The sequence below is a fragment of the Mucor velutinosus genome (genome assembly GCF_035048745.1).
Source record: "Mucor velutinosus strain NIH1002 chromosome Unknown tig00000468, whole genome shotgun sequence".
NCBI lineage: Eukaryota > Fungi > Mucoromycota > Mucoromycetes > Mucorales > Mucoraceae > Mucor > Mucor velutinosus.
In genome coordinates, this window is record NW_027041899.1 from 73,470 (window position 1) to 96,347 (window position 22,878).

The 22,878-nt window shown below is 41.0% G+C and overlaps 7 protein-coding genes and 1 non-coding gene across 8 annotated transcripts; 3 read left to right on the top strand and 5 right to left on the bottom strand.

Annotated features, from left to right (window-relative positions):
• Positions 1-66: 66 nt before the first annotated feature.
• Positions 67-4,623, bottom strand: PTC2_3 (Protein phosphatase 2C 2; the record flags this gene model as incomplete). The annotated part of the gene is made up of 1 exon (XM_064823384.1): positions 67-4,623. One exon carries the CDS (start codon positions 4,621-4,623, stop codon positions 67-69), a length of 4,557 nt encoding a protein of 1,518 aa, XP_064687708.1.
• Positions 4,624-5,984: 1,361 nt separating this feature from the next.
• PTH2_1 (Gluconate transport-inducing protein) lies at positions 5,985-6,443 on the bottom strand (the record flags this gene model as incomplete). The annotated part of the gene is made up of 1 exon (XM_064823385.1): positions 5,985-6,443. One exon carries the CDS (start codon positions 6,441-6,443, stop codon positions 5,985-5,987), a length of 459 nt encoding a protein of 152 aa, XP_064687709.1.
• A 2,115-nt stretch (positions 6,444-8,558) lies between these two features.
• Positions 8,559-10,883, top strand: PCK1_2 (Protein kinase C-like 1; the record flags this gene model as incomplete). Its single annotated transcript, XM_064823386.1, has 5 exons — positions 8,559-8,722; positions 8,776-8,895; positions 8,959-9,082; positions 9,162-9,827; positions 9,894-10,883. The coding sequence occupies 5 exons, from the start codon at positions 8,559-8,561 to the stop codon at positions 10,881-10,883; spliced, it is 2,064 nt and encodes a 687-aa protein (XP_064687710.1).
• A 1,493-nt stretch (positions 10,884-12,376) lies between these two features.
• ATC70_004034 (uncharacterized protein) lies at positions 12,377-13,925 on the bottom strand (the record flags this gene model as incomplete). Its single annotated transcript, XM_064823387.1, has 2 exons — positions 12,377-13,422; positions 13,505-13,925. 2 exons carry the CDS (start codon positions 13,923-13,925, stop codon positions 12,377-12,379), a joined length of 1,467 nt encoding a protein of 488 aa, XP_064687711.1.
• Positions 13,926-14,096: 171 nt separating this feature from the next.
• SNRNP25 (U11/U12 small nuclear ribonucleoprotein) lies at positions 14,097-16,100 on the bottom strand (the record flags this gene model as incomplete). Its single annotated transcript, XM_064823388.1, has 2 exons — positions 14,097-15,881; positions 15,942-16,100. The coding sequence occupies 2 exons, from the start codon at positions 16,098-16,100 to the stop codon at positions 14,097-14,099; spliced, it is 1,944 nt and encodes a 647-aa protein (XP_064687712.1).
• A 1,290-nt stretch (positions 16,101-17,390) lies between these two features.
• ATC70_004036 (uncharacterized protein) lies at positions 17,391-17,837 on the top strand (the record flags this gene model as incomplete). The annotated part of the gene is made up of 1 exon (XM_064823389.1): positions 17,391-17,837. One exon carries the CDS (start codon positions 17,391-17,393, stop codon positions 17,835-17,837), a length of 447 nt encoding a protein of 148 aa, XP_064687713.1.
• A 3,037-nt stretch (positions 17,838-20,874) lies between these two features.
• ATC70_004037 lies at positions 20,875-20,946 on the bottom strand. The gene has a single exon. It is a non-coding gene; the product is annotated as a tRNA-Glu (tRNA).
• A 568-nt stretch (positions 20,947-21,514) lies between these two features.
• Positions 21,515-22,861, top strand: ATC70_004038 (uncharacterized protein; the record flags this gene model as incomplete). Its single annotated transcript, XM_064823390.1, has 1 exon — positions 21,515-22,861. One exon carries the CDS (start codon positions 21,515-21,517, stop codon positions 22,859-22,861), a length of 1,347 nt encoding a protein of 448 aa, XP_064687714.1.
• Positions 22,862-22,878: the final 17 nt, after the last annotated feature.

Consider the following 22,878-nt stretch of genomic DNA (forward strand, 5'->3'; position numbering starts at 1 on the left):
AAAACAAAAAATAGACTTGAAACTTGATTGAGACGACAGGAGTTGGGAGTTACAGACCAACTTTTTTTATACAGCATTTATATTATATAATACTTCTGGGTAGACAACATTCTCTGTCCGAGTCGCATTTTCTGGCAGTAGAATTGTCATACCATTTGCAGATGTTGCTCTCGAGATGGCAACATAGAGTTGGCCATGTGTGAAAACAGGACTCCTGAGGTCTACAGCGACTTTTCTAAGGGATTGCCCCTGAGACTTGTTGATTGTCATCGCAAAAGACACTTTTACAGGGAACTGTTTCCTAGTCAAAATAAATGGTAATGTACCAGGCAATGTTGATAATGTAAAGCGAGGAATCAACTCTACTGCACCTGACCCTCCGAGGATTTTCACCTTGAGGACATACTGTCCAATTTGCTGAATGATCAGCCTTGTACCATTGCACAAACCTCTTTCAGGGTTGAGGTTTCTCAAGAGCATTACAGGAAGACCTACTTTCAACTCCAAAACTGCTGGCGGCAGCCCTGAAGGCGAAAGGGTTTGCAAATACTCTGAGGGATAGGCTTGGGTCTCCGTGTTGGTCAGATCAGACTGAGCTGTGTCAGCAGAGTACAGAGTGACCTTTTCCCCAATCACGTTCTCCATCACCTTGCTGTTAATAGCATCAACGTTGACGTTCTTTGAACAGAGAATAGCTCTTTCCTTGAAGAAATCACTATTTTGCAGAGGACACTGCAGAACATGCTGAGGATAGATATCTTCAATGAACTGATCAAGATCAGTCATCTGCCTCAAAAAAGAGGGCAAAGCAATGCTGCCAATCATGGATGGTTCATACGACATTTTTCCTATCCAATCTGCAAATTGCCTATCTGTGTCATTGGAGTTGGCAAGTCTCATATTCTCAGTCAGGCTCAGCTTTTGTAATTTGGGCCATAATCTTGACGATTTCAGTGAGGCATTGACGATTTCAGGACGGCCACCTTGCCTAACAACAGGTGGAATTTGAGCAAAATCACCGCCAAGAACAACAGGAATACCACCAAAGGTAACTTCATCACCACGACTACAAATATCACGAAGTGTTCGATCAAAAGCTTCAAAGCAATATCGATGCTGCATTGGCACTTCATCCCAAATTATCAATGATGTCTCTCGAATGAGATCAGCAAGATCATCGTTTTTCTTGATTGCACACACAGACTGCTCGTGGATGTTGAGTGGAATGGCAAAGCGAGAGTGCGACGTACGCCCACCAGGAAGTAGCAAAGCAGCAATGCCAGAGGAGGCAACACAGAGAACAATTTTTCCTTGGCTTCTATAAAAGTGACAAAGAGTATTGTAAATGAAGGTTTTGCCAGTGCCAGCTGGACCTTGCAAAAAGAAATGTGAGCTATTGGTGTTGCTGTTGATGGAGGAGGTGATGGTATCAAATACGTGCTTCTGGGTAGCGTTCATTTGAGCGTACTTTTGCTGGTACGAAAAGGCTTCTTGATCTTGGAGATATGACATTTCATTGAGTATCAATGAATTGCGCTGTATGCCAGTCATTCTGCTTATCAAGCCATTCCAGTTGAAGAGAGGCAAAGGCAAATTGAACTGACCTAGAGATCTGTCTTGTGCACCAAGAGATGTTTGCAACAGATATAAGCCGTAATCAAGACTTCGCGTTCCATGGTAAAATTCAGCGTCAGGTTGCACGCTGAGCAGCAGCGAATACCCTTTTTGCACGATTGCATGCTCAAGATCATCACAGAAACTTTCACAGAATTGATCCCAAATCTGAACAGGCGATACCAATGAGTTGAACATGAGCGCAGAGACAAACATTGAACGCATTGCGTAGCCAGAGGCAAAGGTAGCAGCTTCTTCAAAGGCTCTGGTCCATTCTCCATCATCTTCGATCAAATGCAGCATCATACAGGCCTCGCGAAAGGTGGCGTACTCGTGATTATTGACAGTTCTCAGATGAGAAAACGACATGGCTCCTCTGACAACTGTGAGCAGCAGACGCAGATAATACCTCTCACCGGCAGCAGGATTGCAGTAATACATGCGCCCAATTGACATTCTACTCGAAGACCTAGGCTTCCACTTTTTTGCATTCTGCTGCCAAGTCATATGTTCAGGGAACTCTTGATAAAGCAACGGTCGAAAACCGGGTTTGCCGTGATTTGCATGGTTGTAATGAAAGTAAGCCATCAAAGTAGAGCGACTCTCTCTCAATACTTTGTCAATTTTCTCCTGTGGCCATTGGGGATCAAAATAAACAGGTTGCTCGTTTTCAAGATGCACAGCAAGTGGAGTAACAGATGGGCTTTCCTCATGCATTGGGAATTCAAACAACCTCCATGCAGCTTCAACAGGACTAATATAACGGCCATTTAGATACTTGGCCACTTCGTTATTCTGAGTTGTTGCTGTGGTAGTGGCATTTGCTGTTTCAGTGGCTGTGGTGGTGGTTGTAGTTTTGAGCGTTGTCTGATCAGAGCCTTTGTAAATATACTTGTTGATGTACTTAATTGCCTGGACGCTACCACATACTTCGACATTTACATGGGCATTGTATTTTTTTGACAAATAAGGGTTGTATGGCACCACCCACTCATTCGTCATGTGGAAATCGCGGTAGACACCCAACTTGTCCTTGACGCGCACCTGATGAGAACGACCATCTCTTCTTCTTCTATAAGTAGGATAACCATCAGCACTGGTCACCGTTACTGTCTGGTAGTTTTTGGGAAATTTTTTTGAGCATACATCATTGCCAAAAGCATCTTGTACCATACACGGAGACTTTGAGTTTAGCTCGCCACATGGGCCATGCATCATATTGCGAGTGATGATTGCATGCAATTCAGGTTCTTCTTCAACATTTGGGATCTCAGCGCAAATGATCTGATCAATCCTCTCTGGCGTATCAAATCTATCTGTTTCTGCATCCAAAAACAATAGCATATGACCGTGAGGGAGACCACGCTTTTGATACTCAATAGTCCTTACAATGCCTTTATAACAGCCAAAGACCTTTCTGTCTTTCAAGTCTTTAAGCAGCTCTCGGTGCTTAAGGTTGAATACTCGAGCAACCAAGTCGGGGCGATCAGCGGCTGTTTGGCCTGGCAACAATTCATCTTGGATCTCCCTCCAGTTTGGGTTGGCAGTAAATGTGATGAATAACGTTGGCTTACCAAAGAATCTAGAGATAGCCATTGCATTTTGATATAGCTGCATCATGAATCGCGGTCCACCAGTGAAGCTACTGGGCAAGATGAACGTCTTTCCCACCTGTTCGAGGTCTGAGTCAGCAGCAGAGGTAGCATCAGCAAGTCCTTTATACACATCAGCGCGAAGATTCGTCTGATTGACTTTGATCCAGTTCAGTTTTGTTTGCTCACAGATTGCCCAGGCATCAATCACATATTGTTGAAATAGACGTCTTGACAAAAAAATGATCTTTGACTCGTTGTTTCTAACATGCAATCGAAATCTGTAGAACACGCCCTGGGTAAGTCGGCTATCTGACACTTGTTGTTGTTGTTGTTGCTCTGCTGGTGTCTCATCTTCTTCGCTCTCAATAATCATGGCATCAGCAGTTTGCGCTGACGATTGCAGTCTTTGGCCCCAATTCCACCCATATTCACCTCTAGGAAAAAGCAAAGCATAATGAAGAGGCATATATGCAGCATGCGTCTCATTGATACGCTTAAACTGGCCTTGAGCCCTGGCCGAGGAATTGCTACGATATGTGATCAAAATATCTCTGAAACTCCTGTCAGAACACTCGTTTGGAATGATGGCAGCAATCTCGTTGACAGTTGGCAGATTTTGAGTGCGTCTGTCCTGGCCAACAACCAATTCCATTTGCATCTGAGGACTGAGCCTGATGTGAGCATTCTCGCTAACACCATCTTGAGCTTGCCTCTCCTCTTCTTCTTTCAGGATTTCGTGAGCATGTTTGTAGATGCTTACAAATGGATTGCCACAAACTACAGGATCAGCAATCATTTCACTCAGTTGCTCAATGATCGTGTCGTCCAATCCTTGATTTCTGGGGTCTGCACAGCGAATCGCAGCGGCATACTCTGGGTCGTAAACGTACAGCTGGCTATACTTTGGCACATTGCTCAAATTTAGTGGTGCTTGCAAGTGATAGAGTTCCCCATGAACACGAACCGGCGTGATGCCGCCTCTCATCTCATTCTCTCTATCCCTTTGGAGCTGCTCAGGCGTAGCATCGGTGCCAAATGATGTAAATGCGAACAAAGTGTTGTATTGTCGCATGTGCTGCAAAAAATGAGAGGATCGAGGATGGCTTCCGTTGATCAAGCTATTTAAAGGCTCGGGAGGCTCTTGCAAAAGGGGCAAGACAGCTCTACCTTTTTTGCAGCAAGCATGAAAGCAGTTGTCGTTTACTCGCTGTTGAACAGCCCTCTCTGCGGCCCAATGCAAAGCTCCACATCCATCACATTGGTTGTCCATTCTGCCCAAATCTGAACGTTGTACTCTTCCAAGTTCTGATACAAACGCTGCAGGTGCTCTTGGTGTTCTTCGATTCGCCAATCTTCTTTGCCTGGCGTAATTTCGCGCTCGTTCCTGAATTTGAGTACAAACAAAATAAACCATTGCGTCTCAGGGTTTTATTAGGCGTTAAAAGCCATTTTACTTACTCGACATGAATCACATTTCCGATAAGCATAGTCTACTGGAAGAGCAGCTCTACAGGTCGTGCAGTGTCTTGTTTGAATAGTAGGAGGCATATTATTACGTACGTATAATAACAAAAAGCAATGTATCAAATTTTTTTTTTGGTGCCTTATATTCTTGGTGGAGGGGCTAAGCCCCCTCCCCCAAACCCCCTCCCCATTGCCGGCTTCGCCGGTGGTTATGCCCTCGTTTGTTCTGGCTTTTAATACTATTAAATTTTAAAAGGATATGATTGGCTTGTCTACTTTTTTTGAATGTTTTACAGTATATATATTAGATAGATATATATATTTTAGATTAGTGATAGTGATTAGTGATGTGTGGTTGGTTACGACATATTTCGAAATATACAACATTTGAAATAATGGACGTATCCGCTAAACTAGCGGGAAAAGGGATGAATTATAAAGCAGAAGAGCCCGTTTCGGTAAGCGGTAGACAATGTCGTATTAGGAAATTTTTTTTGCTATAACATAATGTTATAGCAAATAGGAGTACAAAATAGCATTTCAGGGACTTAGCGAACTGGTGTGTCTGCTATAACATAATGTTATAGCAAATAGAAGTACTATAACATAATGTTATAGCAAATAGAAGTACTATAACATAATGTTATAGCAAATAGAAGTACTATAACATAATGTTATAGCAAATAGGAGTACTATAACATAATGTTATAGCAAATAGAAGTACTATAACATAATGTTATAGCAAATAGAAGTACTATAACATAATGTTATAGCAAATAGGAGTACTATAACATAATGTTATAGCAAATAAGAGTACTATAACATAATGTTATAGCAAATAGGAGTACTATAACATAATGTTATAGCAAATAAGAGTACTATAACATAATGTTATAGCAAATAGGAGTACTATAACATAATGTTATAGCAAATAAGAGTACTATAACATAATGTTATAGCAAATAGAAGTACTATAACATTTGGTTATAGCAAAGGACACTGTTGATTGGCTAGTTATTAGCTGTTCAACTTGATATTTCAAAAATTATAATGCGTTGTTATAGCTGTTGTTATAGCTAAAAAAAATTGATGGCAGACGGCGTCAAATCGTTTAAGTGATTTCCTTTTAATGCTACAACAACGCCTCTCTGCTTCTTTACGTCTTCTCTGCGCAATTTATACGCTTAACTATCAAGCGATCCTTCGTTGGTTCTTAATGCCTAGAATACTTTTTTTTTCCTAATTTTTTAACTATGACAAGGGGAACATATCAATAACTAATATCAGAAATTCAATTTAAAATGATGACTGTCATGCTCCGAAAGGTGGTGATGATGAGGACGCTACTACAGGTGTTCTCTGTTGTTGTTCAGTCTGCTTTTGCTTTTGCTTTTGCTTTTTCATAGCGCGGTGATAGGCACTTTGAGCACTTTTGTACGACTTATACTGCTCAAAACGGCCCAGTATTTTCCACTGTTGGAATTGAGCTTTCCATGATATGTGCCCGTTTTTGTCCACTTGTTGCTCAGCAAATTCGAAATCGGATAATGGATTCTCTAAGCGTCGCTTTTGTGCTATTCCATCGACATACGCAATGACATTACTCAAAATGTTTACGGCTGTTTCAATACGCACGCCAACAGGTTGATCTTGATTTTCAAGGGCTGCCTTTGCCTTATAGCATTCTGATTTTGATTGGGCACATACACTTTTTAATGCATGGATAGAGTTTTCGTTGTCATGGATATGGCTACCAAGTATATTTTTCATTTTGGTATACAGACAAATTAATGTTGGATCATTGCATTGTGTAAAGTTGATAAGTGATGTCTCTTGTTCAATAAGACAGTGAACAAGTGCAAGTAATGGGTTTAACGGGGTTTTGTTGAGATAGGGCGCAATAGTCTCTGCATTGAAAAATAGACATGAGCTGGCCCAGCCAATACTTGACGAGAACCAGGTATTTCAGTTTCAAGTAGATATCTGGTTGTCGAATTAATCACAATTGCCACAACAATAGGGAGCTTAGACGCTTTATGTTGTCTAGAAACCGAACGCGAATAGTCGATTAGTCATTGATAAAAATTCATATCTGCCTTGTTTTGAATCTCGATTAGAATACGAGGTAGGTTATTAGAGCAGTTGATTGGCTTGTACGCGACATCAGAGCGAGTGAAATCAATCCACTCAGTTGGAATGGCAATGTATTGATCTTTTGCCTTTGGTCCTACACAAACGAGAAGAATTAGTAGCATGCTAACAGGCATATTTAAGATCATACCAATAACTGCTGAGACAACAATATTAATAACATCTTGATCAGCTAACAAGAGCTTGCCATTAAATCGGTTCCAGGCAAATACTTCCTTGGAAGAGAAAAGGTCTTGAGGTTGACGCCGTCTGCCATATTTTTTAGCTATAACAACAGTATAACACGGAACTATATGAAAAGACACAGAGCTATAACAACACATTATAGTTTTTTCGACTATATGAAATGTGATAATCAGCCCGTACTTCCTAATACATTCTTGGAGTACGTTTCAAGGCGTTTCCAATGGTGCCGAGTAAAATAAATGTTTTGACTGAATTTATCGAGCAATTCAAGAAAATATGAAAAGCGGTTTTTGGCCAAAATGTCAAGGTTTTGCATATAAAGGCCTCGCAAAAGTGGTTTCAGAGGTTGCTTTGGATCGAGAGAAACATTTTGATTTATGATATACCATAGTAAAAGTCTTCATTATCAAGGTCAAAAAACGCGATTGTTTGATTTTCAATGAAAACCATGAGGGGTATCTCATGCTTTTTGGTCGATTTTTGGCCATGTTTTTTTGGGTCCTAAAAAAAGTTGAGCAAAGATATCAGCAAGTAAATGCTAGATGAGAGCAATTATTTGGGGCTATTTTGACAGCTTGAAACGGCTTCTACCACCAGAAACCACTGCTCAAATGCATCCAAATTTTGCCGTGTTTTGCATATTTTTGAGCATCAACAGGCAATGCACAGAGATTAGCGCAACATCTACTAGTAGCAACCCTTTATTGACGTAAATATACACTGCAGGTACGATACCAAGAGCACATTTGGTGTCAAAAATAAGCTGTTCTAGTTTTAAAATAAAGGTTGCATTTTCTTGATTATAGAATGCATTTAGGTATCCTCTACATCTTTATTGCATTCATATATTGCATTTATATATTGTATTTATATATTGCATTCATATATTGCATTTATATATTGCATTCATATATTGCATTCATATATTGCATTCATATATTGCATTCATATATTGCATAATGTCTCATGTAATAAGAATGTGAGCTGCAAATCAGGAACGAATGAATGCAGTTGCGGTTTAACTATTTGTGCTAGTGTCAACCCAAGAAATGCAATGTATGAGTCCTAGCATCAAGGTTAATCAAGGTTAATCAAGGTTAATCAAGGTTAATCAAGGTTAATCAAGGTCAATCAACAGATCAAATTCATGTTCAAGACGTTCTTGCTTTGTATGTATTCCCCCCCTCCCCCTCCCCCCTCAAAAGGCAATATATTGGAGAGGTCGGACGCGGTGGCTTGCCGATAATCTAATTTAAAGGAGTGGCGTTTCAAGTATCAAGTATATAGAGTCAATACATGTGTGTGTGCTTGGCGTAATGGCTGATCTGAGCACTGAGCTATTGCACAGTATGGGATGCAGACGTCACTACAAAACGCGAAAAATATATGCATTGATATACAACTAGTCTATTTTGCTTTAAGCTTTTTCACTGTCTTCTTTACTGCTTCATATCCAAGCTACACACTTGTTTTCTCATTTATCACTCATTAAATTCATAAATACAGAACAAAAAAGAATATAAGCTTACAATGAAACACTTTCTTACTATGGGAAATACTGGCGTGCTTTTGCAATCGATTGACCGTAACCAAAGAACCATCAAATTCTCAGAATACAAAGGTAAAACTGTTGCCATCGATGGTGATGACTTTCTTCTTGAGGGAGCTTCCCGTGCTACGTTGGCGCTTGCGTGGAATCATCCCGTCAATGCGTAAGTATTAATATCTATTCCGTTGATCTTATATTAACAAGATTTCCCTGCAGATATAACGACTATTTGCTGAAATTTATTCAGTTGCTTGAAGAAAATGGTGCAACACCTATTGTGGTCTTTGGCGGTCTCACTCTCCCTTTCAAGCAAAGCATGAATTATGAATATCGCAAGTAAGTTTTGGTAGTGCAATCAAATAACCATATCATTGTCATTGATCATGCATTTTGATGTAGAGCCCGTCATGCTGCAATAAACAGACACTCGAATCTGCAGGAACAAGAAGAGCTTTTTGAAATTGAGTCTAGCATTGTGGAATCATTAGACATCTCAGATGACATGGCCATTGCCACCATTGCAGTAAGTATTCCCTTTTTTTTTTTTTTTTTTTTTTTTTTTTTTTTGATGGTTTATACCTTTTACTGACTTTACTCTGCAGGAATTGATAGAAAAGAAGATTAAATGCATTGTAGCGCCATGCGAAATTGCTGCTCAACTGACATACTTGGTAAAGACAGGCAAGGTGGATGCTGTCGTCTCTGAGGATCCTGAACTCTTGGCTTTTGGTTGTCCAAAGTTTATTCACAAGAGTTCTATCTCTGAAGAATATATCGAGTTCTGCATGGATAGAGTATCCAATGACAAGAGAAACAAGTTTCGAACATACGGTGCTGACACTTTTCGACACATCTGTATGTTATCTTTAGCCGGCTGTAATTACCTAGTTGACGTTGAAAGTACTGTCTTCAGAGCATTACTGAGAGTGTATGAAGGCAACAACAACAGCACTGATCAAGTATTACGCGTCTTGCAGAAGCGATTCGAGGAAAAGTTCCTTCTGGACTATCTTAAAAAATTTCACATTGCAGATCTTGGTTTCATGTGTCAATGGGTCTACGATATGGATAAAAAGAACTACGTGCGCTTGAATCCACTTCCATCCGATTGTTCGGAGGAAGATGTCAAGTTGCTGGGCAGAACCCCAACCGTACAAGACTCCATCAAGTTCATTGTCAACGAGATCGCCCCCAAGAGCAAGCCTTTAAAAGAGCGCATTACAGAAAAGCTTCAGGCTTATGTTAAATCAGCAAAAGAGAATATCATGGTAGGTGTTGCGCCAACAAGCTGCTTAAAAAATGCCCAGCAAACTAACGGCGTACATCTTTTGTAGCGTTCACTTTTAGGAAGGCCATTCTTAGCGGCAGCACCCAAATCACAAAAGTCACCCAAATCACAAAAGTCACCCAAATCATCTACATTAGCATCTAGAACGGAACCAAAACGAGTGTTTTCTAAAATGAGTAATGTTACCACAGTATCAGTGTCAGGGGCCACAGCAACTGGAGATTTCTCTGCATCAACCTCTGCACAAGTCTCACCCCACTTGCCTAGACCTACAGTGGCAACACCTAGAGAGTCAACACAAGGCGAAAGACTTGAAGCCCCAAATAAGAGATTCGGCACGTTACCAGCACCATCTCGACAAGTTTCTAGTGAGCCAATTGCTGCATGTCCTTCAGTTTCATCACCTCCTTCAGCTGAACAGCCTTTGATGCCTTTGACTGAAGCAAGCACAACTTCAACAACAACCGAACCAGACGCTGTTGTACTAACTCAATCAAACACGGTTGATGCAACTCATGACGATTCCATCTCTCCTCTTCGTATCCCAAAAAATATGGCGTCAAGGTTTAATAACGAGAAATCCAAGAAAAGATCGTTTGATCAGACAGAGCACAGTGCTTCCACGATGCAAGGCAATAGTCCTAAAAGATACATTTTATCACTCAAAGCTCACAACAGCTATCAAAAGAGCAATACAGCTATATACAAAACACTGACTACAATGCCATATCGTCAGAGAACTCAAGCTAGTGATCCGGCACAGCCTATGAATGTGATGCCATTGTCTGCGCCTTCTAATACTCTCAACAAGCTTTCAAAAACCAACATATCTAAAGCAACAACAGCAGCAGTAGCAGCTACTATTACGACGGCTGCTAGCACACCTCAACAAGTATCAAATGGCCATGTGCTGCCAAGCCTCAAAGGCGAGCAATCGAGGAAAAGAACCTTTGATCAGACCGATCAGACCGATCAGACCGAGCATAGCTCATCCAACATTCAAGGCAATAGTCGCAAAAAGCGTCATCCTCGTTGAATCTAGCTACAATAGCTTAGTATAGCCAAAGATTATTTGTGCTTTTTGAAATTAAATAAATAAGTATTCATAGTTTTTTTTTTATGTTTTTATTTTTATTATTATTATTATTATTATTATTATTATTATTATTATTATTTGCTTAGATTGTCCATTTTCAGCAAAATCTTACTGCAGACATGTTTCGCAGCCCATGAATCATCAATGTCCAGACTAACGTTATTAAATATAGGATGCAAGGAAAATAGTATGGTTAACGATAATGTTATGTAATTTACCACCTACTTTCCATACGCTTCAAAATATCAAGTTGAACAGCTAATAACTAGCCAATCAACAGTGTCCTTTGCTATAACAACACATTATAGTTTTTTCGACTATATGAAATGTGATAATCAGCCCGTACTTCCTAATACATTCTTGGAGTACGTTTCAAGGCGTTTCCAATGGTGCCGAGTAAAATAAATGTTTTGACTGAATTTATCGAGCAATTCAAGAAAATATGAAAAGCGGTTTTTGGCCAAAATGTCAAGATTTTGCATATAAAGGCCTCGCAAAAGTGGTTTCAGAGGTTGCTTTGGATCGAGAGAAACATTTTGATTTATGATATACCATAGTAAAAGTCTTCATTATCAAGGTCAAAAAACGCGATTGTTTGATTTTCAATGAAAACCATGAGGGATATCTCATGCTTTTTGGTCGATTTTTGGCCATGTTTTTTTGGGTCCTAAAAAAAGTTGAGCAAAGGTGTCAGAAAGTAAATGCTAGATGAGAGTAGCTGTTTGGTGCCACTCTGACTGTCTAAAGCGGGTTTTAGCGCGAAAAACACGGCTCAAATGCATCCAAATGTCGATGCGTCATGAATATGGTTGATTAATATGAAGCATTACTATCATGCTGTTTTCCCATACACGAGTTGTTTGTATTGATACAGATGTAAAACATAGTAAAAAAAAAAAGTTAAACGGAATGCTTAGCAGCGTATCAATACATTACATAACGCAATTGAAACGGGCGAAGCGATCATGCAATATGAAAAAAAGACATGCTTGCTTGGGAGGAAGCTTCTTATCTAAAGGACATATTGAAAAAAGATACCAAATCCTTGAGTCAAAAAATGACTGCATTGACTAAGAAATATCAAAAATTAGCGATACACTGGGAATCTGAAAAGGTGAATAGGCAACTCAAGCTTGATTCGGAGGAGTGGGAGAAGGAGCAACAACCAATGAGTCTTGTGTTACAAGTGCTGTTAGACAAGATAGCATCTATGCATTTTGCTTGATGATAACCTCTTCTCATGTGGCCTCTTTGCTTACTAGGCAATCAAGCTTCTAATACCTGAAATACTCAATTCTATTCTCAATTGATACAAAAATAACATAACATAGCTTTAATACATGGAAAAAATAGCATATAGACATAGAATTTGAAGGAATGGAAAAGGTATTATAGGAGAACACCATATATATATATATATATATAAAAAGAACTTAGGATCGACGCCGTTGGCCGCCATGATGTCGACCTTTTCCTGCTCTCTGCTCCCCGTCTTGTTGATCCGCATTATCTTGTTGCTGGTCATTGTTGGGCGTTGCCATCATCATCATGATTTGGTTCCTGTTTCTGCGGGAAGAGGAGGCTGCAGAAGTTGAGGCAGATGAAGAAGCCGTGGCATGGCTATTGTTGAGAGAAGAAAATGCCGTCGATTCGGGTGGCCTTTCACGCACTAGCTGTTCTATTCTTACTTGATTCTTTTCAACTACCAACGCCTTTAACCATTTGATCTCTCTTTCCAGCTCATGCACTCGTTGTTCCATGCGCTGTGCTTTATCTGTCATTTCGCAAGCCGTGTTTTGCAGCGCTTGCTCGCGCATCTTCTTTTTGATACGAAACCGTGCTGACGCTGCTGTGTTTCGACGCCGTTTGTCGTCTTTCGTCAGGGGCTGGGATGTTCGACTACTGTTACTTCCCATACTGCTGTAACTTTGGGCTCCATCGCCAATGAAGGGTGCATCTTCATCACCATCCTCAGCGTCATAATTGCCGTTCTCGTCCTGTGAATCATCCTGTGAATCCTCTTCACTGTCCAATGTCCTGTTGCGGCTCGATGGCTTCTTTTCAGTGCTGCCGGTAGATGCTTTCTGTTTGTTCTTTAAGGGACGCTTGATACCAGATTTCTTGTCCTGTTCCATATTGTGTTTGGAAAGCAGTTTTGAGTCTAGTGGTTGGTGTTGCTGCTGTTGCTTGGTGTCCTGCTTGAATCGAAACTTTTGTGGTGTTGCAGTCCTTTTTTCCTTGTTCGTCCAAGGTTCAATGGGTGCGTTTGATAAAGAAGGTGCCGCCTCTGTTGCTGAAGCAGAGGAGGATAGAAACATGGCGGCGAATCGGTCAGCGTCTTGATTTTGCTCAACATAATGTTGTTGCTGTTGCTGCCGATGATGGTGCACATCAAGATGGACTATGGGGGAGTTTGGCGTTGAATTAGCAGGTGTGCTGTTGTTTGAGTACAGTGGTTGCTGTTGGTACGGCCTTGGTTCTATGTGGATACGATATCAGTGTTAGGGGTCAATGAAAAAGCATGTATGTATGTATATATGTATATATATATATATATATACCATGCGCCAAAAGCAATGATCCGTCATTTGAATGGGTTGGCTGCTGTTGCTGTGAAGTAAACAGCAAAGAGGCGAAGCTAGCAGAGTTGTCGGCGAATTGATTTGTATCGTAATCTTGCTGCTGCTGATCACTAGGAATATTCAAACTGTCAAAATAAGAGGCAGCTCCAGCTGTTGCCGTGCTAATAGGTGTTGCTGCTGCTGTCGATGTTGTAGAGGCAGCTGTGTTGGACGTATCTGCCAGCTTAAACTGTGCCCTTGTGTAGAAATCCAACTCTTGTTGCAGCGAATCGTCGTTTAGCAGTTGAACCGGTGTCATGATTTGATTCAAAGCGTCTAAATGCGGCGGCCATGCTTCAGCCTGTGTGGCCGTGTCAATGGCAGGCGGCCTGCTCTGTTCCTTTGCATTTAATTTGGGCATGTAGAAAATGAGAAAGGGGGTTTTTTTTTATTTATCTCTATACATATGTCATTTTAACTAAAAATAATGATATAACAAAGCATTGGACAATCCATGGCATACAAGGCATGTGTGTTACCTACTGTTACACCAAATGTCGCAATAAATGCGAGATACATGTTATAAATCGCGTCATTTATTTACATTGTTGTTGAATCCAAAATCCCAAATCTTGACTTGGCCATCGTCAGAGGCAGATATAATCTTGGTGTCACTGAGGGCAATCGCTGTAACAGGCCCATGATGTCCTTCCAATGCGTAGAGGCAGGTCGCTGTTTCCGTGTCCCAAACTCGTATTGTCTTGTCGTGCGAGCCAGACACAATGCGAAGTTTGTCGAATGCCAGGCCCCAAATACCTTGAACATGGCCAAACAGCGTCTTGAGGCAAGCGCCAGTTGCTATGTTCCATATCTTGATGGTGTTGTCCAGTGCGCTGGAAATGATAATAGGCGCATCGGATGCTTCTGTTGATTTTTTGTAGTGTGGTGTGCTGCTGCTACTGGATGGAAAAGGCTGGACATTGTTGGGTGATGTTGCGTTGTAGTTTAGAGGGGTCGTGTTAACACTGACTGCACAGCCAGGACGTTGTTGTTGCTGTAATGACGTGGATGCGGATGATGCTGTGAATGATGTAGATGTTGATGCTGATGAGGTTTGATGGAATGCGTTTGTGTCTGCTATGTTGCTTTCAAGGCGATGTCTGAACCCATGAGGACTTGGAAGAGCGACTTGTACCTGGCCCACATGGCCACGATACACGCGAATGCAAGACCGAGTTTGCAGATCCCACAATCGCACTGTGGAATCATCACTGCTGGACACAAGCATGGTGCCTTGGTGGCAGATGCGCACCGAATTGACCCACTCTGTGTGTCCCGAAAGCGTATAACACTCGCCTACTTGAAAGTTCCATAAGCGGATGGTATGATCTGTCGATCCACTTGCCAATATACGAGAGTCAAAATGCAGACTAAGAACACCACCTGTGTGACCCTCCAATGTGCGGATACATTGACCTGTCTGATAGTTCCAAATCTTGAGCGTATTGTCCATGGCACCTGTCACCAATTTAGCATCGTCAAATTGCAGTGCTCTAACACATCGCGAGTGTCCTCTTAGTGTTTGGCGTAATGCGCCCGTATCAAGGTCCCAAACACAAACACTTTTATCAAATGAGCCGGTAACCACAATTTTCAAAATTTCGTCAAATTGAACGCACATCACGCCATCCGTGTGCCCTCCTTGTAACGTAAGTAATGTGTGGTTGTTGTTGCGCCAATTTCTTTCTACAACAAGCCGTTCACTATAGACATCTTTCCAAGGTCTTTTGGCAATAGAAGCGGGTGCGGATGGTAATGCTGGCTGTTGCTGCTGCATGATAGGCGCTTCAGAGAGACTTGTTGTTACAGTGTCATGGTGGTTGGATTTACGGCGCTTGTTGCTGCCAGCATCATTGCTCTCGGTTTGGTTGGCGGTGAAAGAAGGACCGCATGCAAGCTGAATGGGCGTGAGTAATGGTCGTTTTCTCACAGCTTGTGAACGGGACTTGTCCAGCAGGGGAAGGCCCCAACCACACTTTGCACACTTTTTATCTATATGCTGCTCGCACATTCTGTGCCACAGGGAGTCATCATCTGCCAATTTTTTCCATGTTTGAGATACTTGAGCCGCATGGCACAGGGTAGTTGCATCTAGATACGAAAAGATGGACAGCACCACTTCAATGGGTAGAATAGAGACAAAATCAATGCGCAAGAGTGGTTTGGTGACATTGTGGAGAAACGAAAGTTGAGGCATACAACATGTAGAGACGAGTCCTTTCAATATCAGCGTTCGCTGATCTGCTGGTGCTGCTGCAAATAACGACCATATATGAGAGATGGCTTCTTTATCAGAAGTTGCTAGTTTCTCCATTTGCTATGGCACACGTGTTATTAAATCGATTTTGCGATTTGAATGGCAAATGCAACAACTTACTGCCTGTATTGCTTGAACATGGATAAACTCATCTGGCCCTCGATTCTTGACCAAGTCGGGTCGATGTCTGTAGCACAGTTTCTGTGTGTTGCTGATCTGTGATGGCACATGCTTGCTTAGAAACGGGTGTACATGTTTGCCGTTATTCTCATCGCTCATTTTGTTGTATATAAAAGAAAGAAAGAAAAAGTGAACAGAAGGCAAGGAAAGAATAGAGAAGCTTAAATAGAAATCATTGATTGCCACTTTTGTACCACGTCATGAGTGCTTTCACTTTGGTGGTACCAAACTGTGGAATCAGGCACTCGACATGTTTGAATCAATTCTTCCATGTGATGCCAACAGGGTGTGTGTTCTACTCAAAACTTGAGCAAGTTCATTATCTTTTACTGACCAACGGCATATTAGGTTAACTTGAGAGCACTCTCGCTAGTGCAGTCATCATTGGTACCCCCCCCCCCAGTAGAAAGCTATTCATCACATTGCGTCGCCTGACTGTAAGTTCCAAAAACCACTACTGATCTTCAATGTGCAGTATAAGAGTAAATACGAATTGTATATATAATAGATATTCTCAAGTGCATCAGCTATCCGCTAGCTGGTCTGATTAAAAGCAAATAACTATCTGTCATCACGATTTTCGGCAGAACAATCTGATAATGCAGCGCATAGTGAATGAATTTCATTCAACGTATGATTACGGCATTCGCATACCGAGTCATCTGGAAATGCATTCACCATACTTTCGAACTAACTTCTCCATCCGTCTAACGCTAATTCGTATCAAGATTATCCGTTGAGTCATGAATTAAGTCTGCCATCTTCAATTTACCAAAGCCTCAAATTGTATAGCTTGAATTGCTCCTTGTTTTTGTTACAAATTAAGATCATCTCTACCTTAGGTGTGTTATTTGGTACATCACTTGAACAATTCAAACGAGTTTATAAAGACCTGTAAGATTTCACATGAAGCAGATATCATAAAAAAAAAGAGGCAGTAGCGAAAGGAGCCTAGGATGTTGTACACTGCCCTTTCCAACAAGATATTGGCTGATCGGTGTAATGCTTCTGCGCGCACGTATATCCCCCCCCCCCCGAGTTAAGATGTGTTTGAAATAGAAGGCTTTCAAAAGGACTGTCAACCTCATTACTTTTAATAAGCTTGTGCCTGAAATCAGGAAAGCGCCGCTGTTTTTTTTATTCACTTCAAACATTACAAGTATTCCCGTCGAACCATACACTCCTATCCCTAGAGAACTTACCGTACCTGTAGACCAACTGGAAAAGACCGTTGCTAGCTATGTCAGAAAGCATGCGGTCAGTTGGGTCTATAAACGCCGAGTTGAGTATCCTTCACCAGCACCTCAATCCGAAGCAAATCAACAAGGAAATGCACGCAAGCGATAGAGATTCCACCCAGAGATGTGGTATTAAGAGTACGTTTGCCATATGGAGGGCGAGAAGCGTATTCGAGAGCAAAACACTGGAAAAAATGGCGCACCCAAAGAAGTATTGAAGCGATCCAAGAAACAAGGGTGTACAGCCAAATTGAAAGCGACTGTGTACAAGTCTGACCCGACCAAAGTAGTGTTGACCACGATTAACGATCACAGCCATGTAATCGGATCGTTGGAAGACCTTCAATACCTACCTTTGTCAGACGAAGTCAAGGTATTGATTGAAACCCGTTTGCGGGAAGGATTTCGAAAAAGAGAAACTCGTTTTTCAATCCTGCAAAGCCTTGTAAGATACGTCGAGCAAAATTTTGCAACTATCAACTTGGAGCCAGGTCATTTTAGATCACTATCCACTCCCATTGTCCACAGAGACCAAATGGTTCATGCAGAAGAAATTCACAACATTTTCAAAAAGATCCAGGAAAAAAGCTTTCGTTAGACATTCGGACGTGCGTGAATCTATCAAACTTTGGTTAGATGGGGAGTTGCGCTGGGATCCACAGCCGCCAACACCGCAATGAGACGAAACATTCATGTTCATTTGAAGAGCATGATGTACGAAAAAAAAAACGAGGCAGTTTTCCAGGAAAAGCTTATGAAATTCTATGAGGATTTTGCTTTCTGCCAAACTTTCCTTATTTACTTGAAGCGGAACTACATCGAAAATGACGCTTTCAAGAGATGGGTTGCAGCCTATCAACCTCAAGTGTTCACCAACATGGAAACTAACAACTATGTTGAGAGCTGGCATAATCAGCTAAAAAGCAACTACCTGCAACGGAAAAGCAGTAGAAGGGTAGACCGCTTGATTTGGCTTCTTGTGAACGATGTCGAGCATAATTTTAAGCAGAATATCGACAGAATCCAGTTGAGTATTGGAAGGATGGGGCCTGCTGGCGCTCATTTGACACCATATAAAACTTCTGCCTGACGATGATGATACAAACCACCAAAGAGCTGACAAGGAAGAATAGGTAAAAACAACATAAAAACTCACTTAACAATTTTTCCTTGGCAGCAAGCGTAAGTCTTTCAGAGACAGCGAAGAAGAATCACAGTAAAGAATGCTACTGGAAAGAGCTAATGGATGAAGAAAAGCGACCCTTTATAAAACAACGCGAAGACTCTTGTACTGAATATATATCTATTCCTTTGAATAGATGTGTGGACAGTTGAGGAACTCGTGCGTTACTGGCAAAGACGTACGAAAATAACTTCAACCCAAACGTAATCCATAAGGTCGAAGGTGATACATCACAAAGACATCCACATCTGACTTTCTTATACTTGTTGTTAGAGTGGAAATAGCAAAAGAGATGTGAAGAATCGGATAGCAATTCTTCTCCTTCTTTCGTCGTTAGTGCCCCTCCCTCTCAGCCTTGCTCTGTCGGTCCTTCTTCGTCACTGTCACAGAGCACAGACATTGCCATCACTGAAGACTCTTTCTATGTCGAAGATGGCTCGCAATCGCCAGAAAATTTATTCGAAATGAACAATTTGACCCTTGGCACTATCACACAATCTTTGGATGGTAGCACTGTATCAAACATTCAATTGTTATAGCAAAGCTGGTATATCAAGTAATTCATCAAAGCCTGCTACTAATATTATTACGGTAAATCGCTTATATAGGTAATGAGGGTGCGACCTTTAATGACGGTTCTCTCGGTTCTTCTTTCCAGGTCATGGAAAACGACTCCCAAGATGAGGCAATATCGCATAGGGAAAAGAGATTAAGAAGATCGAATACAGGAAATCAAAGCGTTGCTTTACGGAGAAATCAAAATCAATAAAGTATGTAGATTACAAACTTTCATTTTGACAATCGTTACCCTAGATATTCAAAGGATGAAGATTTCCCAAAGTTCGAGGCTACCACCTGCAATGTATGTATTCTTTGATTTATGTGAAATATGAAATAGTATAGTTTTGAAGTATTTGTATCAAAATTTGACAGTAATAAACTGCAGTATTTTACCCAAATACCCAATTATACAATTGAGATCTCGTGTAACTGTGCCATAATATATAGGCTTATCCACTAACATACTGGGTCCCTAAATTCATGCTATTTTCCATACGCTAAGTTTCCTTAAATGTGGCGAAAAACTCCATATATTTGCAATTTCAAGGAAGTGTTTTTTTTTTCATCATGTTAGGGATTTTTTCACTAGATTCAAATCGCCTTGCGCCGTAGTGAATGGTTGAATAAATGTCAATTTGATTCCCATTTAAGTGCTTTCAGTAGGAAACGGTAATGTTTAAGGGTTTGATCAAGTTGACATACGTCAAAGTAAAATGAGGCTGAATAGAAACTGATTTGTAACTCTTGAATATAAAATTCAGAGCATGTTTGAAGAATATAGGAAATATTTAAAAATTTTAATATCAATTTGTAGTAGTAAAAGTAGGATCCAATGCAGTAAGCAGAGAAATGTAGTCTATCTGATAGCAAAGGCAATTTACAACAAAAAGAGAGATTTTGTTACAAAGCAAAGTCGATTTGTAACAATTGTCAGGTACACACAGGCTTTGTGTGTAGCCTTTTAGTTAGTATAAATATTAAATCAGTTTGCAAAATAATATTGATCATCTTTTATCTCAATTCTATTGTTACAGGCAAGTTGGTAGTAGCGCATATAGTTTTGATAAAAAAAGTATGAAAGAGATAGTAAATTTGCCAAAGCAGATCTAACTATCAAATAAGCACCAGGTTTATAGTTGTCCAGCTAGAATAATCAAATAAACAGAAGTAAAAGTAGAAAATTGAAAGTAATACAGAAATATATATAAAAGAGCTTACAATGGATCGACTATAATATGTGAGATTTATAAATTCAAGGGATCTTACAAATAACAGATGCTTGATATAAGAAAAGAAGTAAATATAACAACTAATGAGCTTTATAAAAGATGTGTATTGAAATATTGGTAAATTATAAGACGATTTTATTAATTGATTTTGAGAGTTATGCTTTTATACTATTTTGCTATTCTTTATGTCTGTAATAATGTCCTGGTTAACATAGGATTGATTTGTGGTTTGATAATCTTTTTGTACTAATATCCTTCGGTGAATGAAGAATTGTTTACTTAATTTACAAGTGCCAATGTATATGGTTTCGTATGGTTTGGTTATGTAATTGCATTTCATGGATTTAAGAAGTAAGGTTTGATATAAGATTGTTCTTTTTGGATACAAGATACGGAAGGTATTGCAGCGTTGATCTGGGTCTTTAATTCATGTCCGCTTGATATGCAGCATTTCGAGTTGAGATTGATTTGTAGCCAGAGTGTAATTTAAACGATACTAAAAGTGATGTGTCTTATTTGTATAATAGAGACAAGCAGATTCAATGATTATATATGGTGGCAGAAAAAGAAAGTAGATGCTACGACTTGTAACAACACTATGCAAAAAGAATGTTAATTTGATAATAGACTACATACACTTCTTTTTAACCAAAAGGTAAAAGTTCCCCAACGGGGAGTCGAACCCCGGCCGTATCGGTGAAAGCGATAAATCCTAGCCGTTGGACCATTGAGGAGGAGATACATGGATGCTTGAATGGCTCACTTGGTTAGAGCTTCATGCGGAAGCAGTGAGTATGCCGAGAGGTCGTGGGTTCGAATCCCACCTTCGCATCCATATTTTCCGCCTTTCTAACCTGGCATGTTACTCGGTATTTGTGCTTGCACGTTTAGGTGTGCTGCGGTGCGTCTGGCCGGTTTCTACCTTGAGTCCTGTTCGTCTCCCCCGTCTTGCGGCGCGGCCATTGCCATTCCTCCCTCTGTTTCTCCTCCTCTCTGGTGGGTTTTGATGCCGTTTACTTTATTGGTCCCCTCCCTGTAGCAGCTTCCCTCAACCTTTAATTTAAAACATGCTTTTTCCCGCCGAATCACTGTTAGTCTTGCAACATATGATCATACCGATTCTGCAGTTGACTACAATTGTAAATAAATAAAAATCCAATATTAAACTGAGGAGGAGATACTATCGACTCTACGCGTGTAGACATCAGCAGTATTTATACTTTTTCGGAAAAACCTCTTGCCGTTCAGCCGCCTGTTTAGCCGCTTAATCACCCCAACCATCTTAATCTTTCGCTTTTCCGAATGCCAGGTTCGCCGATCCCGCCGAATCTAAACTCTGCTCCACCGAGTTCTACCGGTGCAGCACAATCCATCGAGGCACCATCCTCCGATTGGACCTCCACTATGATCACCACCTCTGGATCTGCCTCAGCTTCTACCAATGCATCCACCTCCACCTCCAATAAGCGCCGCCGCGATTCAATGCAGCAAGACATTGCCGGCCGTGATTATTACAATAACTTGAAGCAATCAGAGTTGATTGATCTGGTAGTCAAGCTCCAAGAACAGAATCTGATTCTCACCCGTTTACTGGAACGATCCACCCTCACTGCTGCTACCAATAATACCTCTGCTGCCTCAGCCACTCGTCTGAATCTTACTCCAAATGTCAGCTTCACACGTACCAAATCTGGATCTGCTGCATCTCGTTATGCATCGGAAAAGGATTTCCCAACCTTGAATTCAGGTACCAAAAAGGGATCTGCCAATGCCAAACCTACTGCCAACTCTGCCACCACTACTGCCAACTCCAAGAAGAGCTCTGGTTCTAACAAGAAAACTTCCAAGAAGTCTTCTTCTAAAGCCAAAGTCCCCTCTGATGCTGCTGAAGCCAAGAAATGGGCTTTACGTCTATTTTCTACTCCTACTGCTACTGACTCAACTGATGGTGATGATATGCAAATGTCTTCCTCCTCTAATACCGCCACTTCAGCTCTGCCTCCTCCTGGTTATACTTGTGTCTACCTTCCTTGTAGCCACAAAACCAAGCACGCCGATCTTCGCACTCGTTTAGAGTTGCTCAAAATCAACCTCAAACGTATATATGCCATCCAACGTCCTGCCAAGCATGTTGTCTCTCTACTGGTACACTCCCACTATGCTGCTGAAATCCTTAAGATCTGTGAAAAGGACGAACTTCATCCCATCACTGATTTCAATCCTATCTCTGGTAAAAATCTGGGTGATCCCCATCTTTTGAAGACTTTTAATGCTCAACAACTGGATGATAAAGCTAAGGCCATCTACTACAACCGCATGCTCCAAGCTGCTACTCAACTTCGTGAATCCCGTATGGGTCTGATCATCCTCAAGTTCTTCAATGCCCTTGACAGTGCTGATAATCACTTTGTCCCGCCTGTCATTATTGATGAGTTCATCAAGCTGAAGCCTGATTGCGTTCGCAAAATCGGTGCTGCCAACACTGCTCGCTCTTCTGTTCTCAAAGGCTTTGATGCCTCCAACTTGTTTGCCTCTCTTACAACCTCCACCAACAATGCCGATGCCAGCATTTCTCAACCTGGTTCAAATCCTCCACCTCTGACTGCTGCTAGTAACGCTGGCTCCAGCCCCATGGATACGAATCAATGATTGTAGACTCACAGCCT